The sequence below is a fragment of the Tupaia chinensis genome, unplaced genomic scaffold, assembly GCF_000334495.1.
Source record: "Tupaia chinensis unplaced genomic scaffold, TupChi_1.0 Scaffold000410_1, whole genome shotgun sequence".
Classification (NCBI taxonomy): domain Eukaryota; kingdom Metazoa; phylum Chordata; class Mammalia; order Scandentia; family Tupaiidae; genus Tupaia; species Tupaia belangeri.
This window is the reverse complement of record NW_006159915.1, coordinates 993,681-1,003,581: the sequence shown is the minus strand read 5'-3', so window position 1 is coordinate 1,003,581 and position 9,901 is coordinate 993,681. Positions and strand designations below refer to the sequence as shown.

At 35.6% G+C, this 9,901-nt stretch overlaps 1 protein-coding gene across 1 annotated transcript in view; it reads right to left on the bottom strand.

Moving 5' to 3' along the window:
- Positions 1–1,152: 1,152 nt before the first annotated feature.
- Positions 1,153–9,901, bottom strand: part of HDAC9 (histone deacetylase 9) — an 865,518-nt gene continuing 856,769 nt past the window's right edge. Inside the window, exon 26 of the mRNA XM_027774184.1 lies at positions 1,153–2,173. Within this exon, the coding sequence (XP_027629985.1) occupies positions 2,134–2,173 (40 nt within the window). The 3' untranslated portion in view covers positions 1,153–2,133. The remainder of the gene's footprint in view (positions 2,174–9,901) is intronic.

Below are 9,901 nucleotides of genomic sequence, written 5' to 3'. Positions count from 1 at the left end.
CTTTTTAAAGGTGGAGGAGTCTTTAGTTGTTGTTTTTTTTGGGGGAAGACTTTGGCTCTACTGTTTGTTTTTCTAAGTAAATTTCCTCAAGCAATTACTGCAAAATAACAAGAGCTAGCAAATACGATTGGCATGAATTTCTCTGAAAATAGTATGCAAACAAAATTTACAGAAAATTCACTACTAGTATGAATCTAAATTGACCTTACCCTTATGCAATGAAAGTAATTTTTACCTAATACTAAGTTATATTCTATTTCAGATTTCTTATTTCAAAGGGTGTCTCAAATTTCTAAGATGTTAAATCAAGTATTGAGCCATTTTTGTATATGTAATAAAAGTCTTTAAAATTAAAATGGTAATCCTAAAAAACCCAAATGCATGAAAAATATGGTCTGACTGTATAACAAAAGGGAGTTATATAATTCTACTTGAGTGAAATCTTTCATCTTTGATTTACAGGTTAGAGTCCTTTCTAACTAAAACCATATTGTCCCATATCTTTCATATCATGGCCTTCCCTAAACCTTGTTTTAATTAAGGTTTCTTTCAGATTTTTGAATAAAAGCATGACAATCTTCACTTATGGCTTTAATATATCCTTTGAGTTAGGAAAATATATAGAAAGAAACATCAACTCTTTCAAAAGCATTGTCAGATATTAAATACTGCACGGTATTCTATCTCAATGTCTTTAGGTGTTTGAGTTGTACATTGAAATAGAAGTTTCAGAAGTAGAGGAATAACCTACTTATATTTAGTATGTTGCTTTTAGTTTCAGAAATAAATGTCCTTTATTTTTAACCGTTGACACTAAAGCAACTTGCATAAAGGTTAAGTTTTTTTTTTTTCACCCCAAGAAGGCATAACTTCTAGGTTAACTCAATTTAAGGTGACTACAAATAAGCAGCGCCTTCATTAACCCATATCAAAGATTTAGAAAATTCTGTGACATGGTTTAAGCCACATTTGCCTCAATGATTTCACAGCTAAAAGAACACAATTAGGCAAAGCAACTGTTTCCCTAGAAAGTAAACAAAATAAACTAAATATTCAAAGCCCCCAAGTAATAGGAGAGATTATGGGTAATTTTCAGTTTTTCTAAGGAAAACAAGGATGAAAGGGAAGAAGACAGGAAGTGATGGAGGGCAGGAAAAGAAAGGTGAGAGGATAAGTTCTTGATAGATTCTGAACAAATTAGGACCATCTTTGAAAAGTTATGTGCTTTTCAAAAACACTGAGAATCTTCTGTGGAACATATGCTCAGAGCTACTGTCATCAAGACAAAGGATTTAAAGGAGGGAGGAAGACCTCATCCTCCAACACAATTGCAAATGGCCTGTGTGTGAGAACAGAAAGGAATGTGAGGAAAATGAGCTCATTTTTCTCAAAAGATGCGACATAAAATAGTGCACCATTACATACAGTGCATGAGGTTCCTTTGGCATTTAAACTTTGAGATGCAGTGTGGGTTATTCTACTGAAAAAAAAGCCTCATCCCAATTCCTCCATCTTGAACTCTTACTAGGAAGAGTGGAACTGTGTGTTTTAACAAAGAAAAAAAAAATCAAAACGGCAACAACAAAAACCCCAAACCCTAAACAGAACAAAATTTAAAAAACACTGTGATCTCTCTGGAATTACTATCTGTTCATAGCTGAAAGCTAATCCTGTAAACAATTTAAGATTACTTGACAAAAAAATTACCCAATAAAAAACTGATCAGAATGTCAGGAATGAATATGTGTCAGGTTTTGCCCAAAATTTCACTGGCTATCATAGCTTCTGAAATTAACAACAGCTAATGCTGTATTAGATGTTCCTAGTTCATACTTTCTGTCTGGGATTGGGTCACCCAGCATATTAAAAGCACACTGGAAGCGGTTTCTTCTAATCGTGGTTTACTGTAACTTTAGAATCACAGCAGTTACGTTGAAGGAATCTTTAATGCCCTTTCAAGTCCATCCAAAGAACAAGTGAAGCTGCTGTTCAGAATTTTGTGCCCAGTGTTTATGTTCCATCGAATCTGTGCCACCCAGGCAGCAGACAAGACATGTCTGAGGGTGCTGGGGTTGGGGGGGGGGATACACAATGATGTCACACACAGGAAATATCAGGGGGAGACTTGGCACTTCACAAGGCTGGCTCCTCTTCCATAGGCTCACCAGCAGTTCTGTAAAAATAAACAGGCAATCAGAATACGGCATAAGAGTACACAATGACATTGTAGATTTTCATGCATAATCAAAGCTGATTTTTCAGCTCTCTCTGATGTTTATTTGTGTTATTCAGTTATCCATAAATAGAGTTTCTTTCCTAGGAAGTATAAACAAATGTCAAGTGGAAAAACATTTTAGATCCAAGCAATCACTGGAAATGTTCCTGTTTATATTAAAACATGTCAGAATATTTTATAACTCTAGATTCCAAAATGTACATGTTTTGTGTTTAGTACAGTCCAATAATTTATTGAAAAAATTAGCTATGATATTTTATTTTAGGAGCAATTGCCGCGATTTCCTATGGAACCAGTTCGCTAGGGAGAGCAAAGGACCCAGCTAGCTTCTGGAGGAGACTCACCATGGCTCTGGTTTTTGCTTCTGTGCTTTCATAACTGGATTGGCTGCCTGCCGGAGGCATTTCAAATCAAATTCTGAATTTGATTAGCAAATCGCTGCTACAGACCCAACATTTTTACAAGAAATGCACTATGGTAGTGTGTAAATAGTTTTTATTCGGCCTCATCTGTGGGGTGTTCTGCTGGGGCAAAACCAAAACTAATTGCTTGAAAATTTATACTTGAGATTTAACCTTAATTTAGCAACACTTTGAGGGTGTTTTAAGGCAAACTTTTTAGAATAATTTTTAATTTAGTCAAAAGAACAAATTGTAGCAGAAATCCAAATACACGGGGTAGTTGGACTGTTGTGAGAAGATTGCTGGGATTTGGGTTGCTGGGGAAATTAAGTATAAAGCCAAGCTCTGCGATTTGCTGAATTTGCAACTGCTATTGTAACCACACTTCTGTGATGCTGCAGTTTCAAGTCTAAACCACGAGAAGAAAGATGTACCTGAGAGAATTAATAAAGGTTAAAATAAATTAATAAAGGGAGTGAAATTGATGTGTAAACAATAAACACTATGAGACATTAGTTATTTAATATTTTGGATTCATGACTTTGTCATCCAACAGATGCCGAAATCCTGCTAAATGGCTCACAAGCACAGATATGCCTGCACGACCTCCCGGGAACGCATTTGGGTGATGATTCTCTAGGTGATGAATAATAGTAGGTGCTTTTCGTTCCTCCTTCATGTTGTTATTTACTGGCCACTATTCTATAATGAATTGCTTTCAGATCAGAAACAAATGCTGCATTTAAAACACAGATGTTTATGTAGACAAAAGAACTATTGAGCTATGTTACTTTACAGACTCACAAGGGAAAAGAGACAAAATATCAATGAATCTTTAAATAAAATAGTTGCCATTTTAGCTTAGCATTTTGATGTTAAATATAAAACATGGAAAGAGTTTATACATGGAATTATAATAAAAGATTTCTAACATACACTTTAAAAGATAAAGAATGAGAAGCATTAGATAACCTTATGTAATGTTACCCCCCAAAAGAGAAAATCCTAAGAGAGTCCATGTAGAATAGCAAAAAAAAAAAAAAAAAAATCCTTAGGAAGCTATAGCTAGCTTGTCCTAAAGTATTTAAGATAAGGAGGTTGAAAGAAAGTAGTGTAGAATTGTATATAAGATAAAAACTATCTAAATCAGTCATTATTCAAAATCTTTTCTACCTAAAATTATAAGTATTTAAAGAAGAAACTTTTTAAGTTAAGGAACACATTTAAGTTTCTAAATTAATGTATATATAAACATGCACGCTTATTTACATCTGAGACTTTGTGAAAAATACAGTTACAGAAAACTCACACTGGGTATTCTAATGGGGACCGTCTCTAACCCAAAGCCACAGTCATAGACAGTGGAGTGTAGAAAATGCCCCAGGGGTCACGCATGTAAGGAATACACATCTCCTTTGGGTGGAGGGTCTGTGCATTCTCCACATGCCCAACCTTGACTTTGAGGATACACACAGCCCATATGCACTGCAGTCCACTTACTGGTAAAAACTCAACCTCTTCTGTTGAAACATAGTGACTTGCAAGTACAGTGTAAAGTTTTTACATTGGATCCTTCTCTTCCCTTTCCTCCCTTTAAAATCATTTCCTACAAGCCTGTTTTTAAAAAATAGTCCATTTCTGCTTCCCACCTGAAACATATCCATATGCACATAACTAATCAGTTCTTCCCTGTGTCTTATAGCATAAAAGTGTTAGTAGCATAACAAGTTGTGGTGTACAATTATGTTTTCCTTGAAATTGGTGTTCTATTTCCTATGATTTTAAAAATGCTTATTAAATTACATTAATATTATTTCATAAAACATCATTTTCTCTTGTTGATTTAATTTCCTCTCTATATCTTACTTCCATTCTCCTCCTTTCCAAAGACAAGGAATCTAATGCTTGTTTCATACATTATTTTGTTTGTAGAAAGTTCTTTCAAAATATATGCTATTGCTTTATGGATATATATTTTTGTCTTACATAAATTTCTATTTTATATAGATATGTATTGTTTTTCTTTCTTAATTTTCTTACTCAGCACTATACTTATTAGATCTATTCATGTAGTTATATTCATCTACTCTGGTAACTACTACGTGGTATTATTTAGTGTGCATCTACCACATTTATTCTCCCACTAATAAAAAGTGGGCTTGACAATAATTCTGATTCCATTATTAATAAAAGTATATTAAACTTCCAGAGTCACCCAAATGACTCTATTTACCTTATACTTCAAGGAGGAGGACTTCTAGGTCACATGCCTTATGTGTATTAAATAGTGTTAAATTGCTACCTAACATGGCTGCCATAGTTCAGCTGTGAGGGTATCAAGGGCCCAGACTTTCCTGTACTCCTCAGTTTACTGATGTTTTCACTGATTATAAAAATAATTATTGAGTCTCTGCTGTGTGTCCTGACTGAGTTGTAGGTACTAGGGCCACATCGATGAACACAACAGATGAAAATCTCTGCCTACATGGACTCTACATTCTACACTGACTTCATTCACAAATGTTTACCACTAATATATGTAAAACAATATCTTGTTGCTATTTAAATTTACATTTCTTTGATAACTAATGAGTTCGAGTATCTTTTTAAAAATTTACCCCCTCCAGTTGAGTCTATTATACTCATCCTCGTCAATAGATAATAAACCTTATCTGTGTCCCACAAGTGTCTTACCTGTCCATTTACCCTCCCAAATTTCCTTTCCTATGCTCTTCCCCTCCCACATACTCTTTCCACTTTGTCTCTAGTGTCCATTACAATTTTTAATGCTTTTATATTCTCTAGTTTTTCAGTCTCCATCATAGAGTGCAGGCAGTCAGTACATGTTAAGTGGAGACATACAATGTTTCTCTTTCATAGCCAGCCTTGCTTCACTCAGCAACAAATCTTCCATTTTCATCCACTTTCTATCAAATTCCAGGGCCTTTTTTTTTTTAATGGCTGAATAGTATTCCATGGAGTATATGTGCCACGATTTTTCAATCCATTCATCTGTTTGTGGACATTTGGTTCCATGTCTTAGCAATTGTGAATAATGCTGCAATGAAAATAGTTGTGCAAGCACTTTTCCAACTGAGTGCTCTCCTGTCCTTTGGGTAGATACCCAGGAGTGGAATTGCTGGATCATATGGTAGTTCTATGTGAAGGTCTTTGAGGAACCTCCATATCGTTCTCCACATATTTAGTATATTCTTGCAGAATATTTATTATATTCTTACATGCCATGCTGGATTGAGGTTTAAATCATGCTGGGAAAAGTCTCTTCACAATCTAAATGATGTATAGTGATTTAATGTACAAATAATAATACAATTTTTTTAATTAAAAAAACTTATCTTTCAGCAAACCTCAAAATTCAGAGTCAAAGAGAATCAAATTACTTATATTTCCATGCCATAAATGAGTCTGCTTATCTTACTGACTTCATTTTGTTGTTTCCCAAATTCTTGAACTCATTTTTATATTGCATTGTTTCGTTCTTCAGAATTTTATGAATTAAATTTTTTTGTTCTTTTTTTATTTCTACCTTTACTTTGCATTTTTCTTCATTACCCAACATAATACTAGTAGTAGACATTCTATAAATGCTTTTTGAAATGTTCGTATATGTATATCTGGGCGTTTCTTAGAAGTAATATAAATCAAAAATAAAATCGGAATTTAAAATGAAAGAGTACAAATTCCAGAAATATTCTCAGTTTAGACTTGTGTTAGAACTCCACACATGAATGTGTGATTGGAAATATATTCCCACATATCACAAGTTCTTACAAGAATTAAAAGCAAATTAAAAGCAAATACATACACATATCACTCTACCATAACAGTATAATCAACTCTAGGTTTTGGCTGGGAATTCTCATAGACTTTCTAATAGTAACCATTACCAAGTCCTAGCTTCCTTCTCACTTCCTTCCTCCCTCTTTACCTCTTAATTCAACAATATATAATTACCTCAAATCCACTTTTTTGGGGCCAGCAGGTGGTGTGGTGTTTAAAAAAACTGGAGACCACATAGCTGACCATGGTTTGAATCCCAGACCTGGTGGCTTGTTTTCTCACATTCCTTCTCTCTCTCTCTCTCCCTTTCTCTCTAAGTCCCTCTCTGCTCAAAATAAAATAAATAAAAACAAATAAATAAATTTAAATAATTCTTAAAAAATTTTTTTTAAATCCACTTTTTCCTTTTCTGTCTCTCATCTAACAGCATCATCATTAAGAATACCACATTTGATTTTTTTCTTCCATCGACATTTCATGAATTGCTAACTACACATTTCTTCCATAATTTATCTACAATATGCTTATTTCCTGTACATTTCTTCTATCATCATGAGTTGGCTTACTTGACACAATTACCATAAGAATTTTTTTATGTCTCTTTAGAATATTTAGTATATTCTTGCATGCCATTATCTTTTAAAAATATAGACATATATTGTCTTTTTGCTGTAATAGCTGTCTGAGTTCATTTTGTGTTGCTCTACTCAGATACCAGAGACTGGGTAATTTGTGCAGAACCATGATTTCTTTCTTACAGTTTTGGAAGCTGGGAAATCCAAGCTCAAGGGACTGGTAAGTAGCAAGGGCCTTCTTGCTGAGTCATCCCATGGCAGAAGATTAAAGGTCAAGAAAACATATTTGCAAGAGATAGTCAGAGTTTGAACTTGAAGGTTCAAACCTTTGTACAATTGGCACTAAACCGTTGTAACCGTAGAGTTCCATGACCTAAACACCTTCCACTGGACTCCACCTCTCAACACTGTTGCACTGAGGATAAACTTTCCAACACTTGTTTGGTAGGGACACATTCTAATCATAGCAATGTTTCCTACTGAAAATAGGGTACAACCCAATTCCTATGAGAATATTTAAATTTCCTCTCCATCTTTCCCTGCCCATCTCTTTCTACCCAGCCTGTGTATTCAGCTCTGTGACATCTCAGCTGCCTTGAGACTCTTCTTCTTTCTCCAAGGCTATACTCATACTCACTCAAATGTCTCTAAGGCTTCTCTTGATCTATTACTAATAAAATCATTTCTAAGTAGTTAACATATGTCAGGTACTACAGTGGTATTGAAAAAATAATGGCAAGCCCAAAAGCACAGTCTATATTCATAAAAAGCTTATAGGAGGAAACATAAATTCATCAAATAAGGACTTTCTCTCTCTCAGTCTTATCAAATGACTTGTCATTTATTAGTAGTAGTTGTTTATATTTGGTCCTACAGCAAGAAAAATAGCCCTCCACATGTTCAGGTCCTAATCCTTGGATCCTGTGAATATGTTTCCTTGTATGGCAAAACTGACTTTGCAGATGTGATAAAGAATCTTGAGGTGGGAAAATTATTCTACAATATCCTCACAAGTCCAGTCTAATCATAGGCTCACTTAAAAGCAGAAAACATTTCTCATCTGTGGTCAGAGAGAAATGCGATGAGTAAAGAAAAGTCAGAGAGATGTGAAGTGGTAGCTTTGAAGATGGAGGAAGGGTGTCATTGGCCAAGGAATGTAGAAAGCTTCTAGAAGTTGGAAAAATTGAGGAAGTAGATTGTCCCCTCAGAGCCTCCACAAAGGAATGCAGCCTTGCCAACATCTCTGTTTTAGGCCAGTGAGACCTGTCATATTTCTGACCTACAGAACAGTATGTTGCATTAAATGTGTTTCTCTTTATTTTATTTTATTTTTTATGAGAGAGTACAAGTGCTTGCATGAGAGAGAGAAAAAAAAAGTAGGTAAGAGAGAAAGAGAGAAATGAGCACCCTCTACAGGGCCTGGTCACACTATGATTCCTTTCTCCTAGTCCTCCAGCCCATTAGATTCTGGGCACTCCTAAGCCATTCAATTTGTAGTAATTTTTTATGGCAGTAGTGGAAAACCACTACAATTCTCAAGTATGGGAACATTTTAAGGACTTTAAGGCAACTTTGTGACTATGTCTTCTGGCACTTTCTCTGGCACAAAAAAGACTTAGAAAGCGTTTGAAGAGTGTATGAACTTTTGATGTTCTTGCAAACTCTTCCTACTCCTTCTATAGTTTGGAGGATAATCATGTACTCCATCAGCATCATTTACATACTTTTCTCTGCCCTTAAATGTAATTTCTCTTTCCAGTCAAAATAGACATTTTGAAACAATCCTCTTCATTATGTTGCCTCGTCCAATCTATCTTTATGGAGTACTATGGATTCTGGTTAGTCAATATATTATGAAAATACACATTATCAATTAGTACTATGAAATAAAGAAATGTAAAATATACATTTTAAGAATGTACAAAAGTAACACTCTCTCAATAAAGAGAAAGACATACGCATCAGACATATGGAGCTTGCATACGTTTACAACATGTGACCATTTTAATGTTTCATTTTCTGATGACTTTATTAATTCATTTCATAAATATTTGATTATTACCTACAATGTATTGAATGTTATGAATTTTTTAAGTTAGGTAAGCTGAATACAGATTAATTGAATAAATTTCTTGTGTAGTACTTATTTGTCAATCTCTTTTTTTTTTTTTGAGAGAGAGATTTTCGCTATAGGGCGCGTGCGCTCACCAGACAGAGAGAGACATAGAGACAGAAAGCGAGAAATCATCCCCCAGGGGGGATGGTCACGCCGCAATCCCTTCTCTTCCATTCTCCTCTCGGGATCTTGGGCACGCACGCACACGCGCCTGGCGTGAGTTTTAAGCCACCGGGTCTGGGATGCAAACCGTGGTCGACTACGTGGGAGTCCAGCGACATAGCCATTACACTAACTGCTGGTTCCCTTCAATCTCTTATATTTAATGACTAGATTATTGATGTAGCCAATGAATAGCTAAACATATAGCTGACATATCAAGAAAGAACAAAACAGGGAAAACTGAAGAATAAGAAAATAAGTAAAATAGGGGCTGGCAGGTGGTGTGGTGATTAAGGCGGCTGGACTCCCACATGGGTGACTGCAGTTCAAGTCCCGGACCTGGCAGCTTGCTTTCTCACTTTTTCTCTTACTGTCTTTCTCTGGTCAACTTCAAAAAAATAAAATATAAAATAAACAGAATTGTGTTCGCAGCCGCCGCCACGCCGCCGACGCTCTCCGAAGCCAGCGCCGCCTCTAGCTGGCTGAGCTCCAGCTGAAGAAGGGGGGTAAGTGAGGAGGTCTCTTTACCATGGCTCCTACAAAGCAAACAGCCCGCAAATCCACCGGTGGTAAAGCACCCAGGAAGCAACTGGCTACAAAAGCTGCTCGC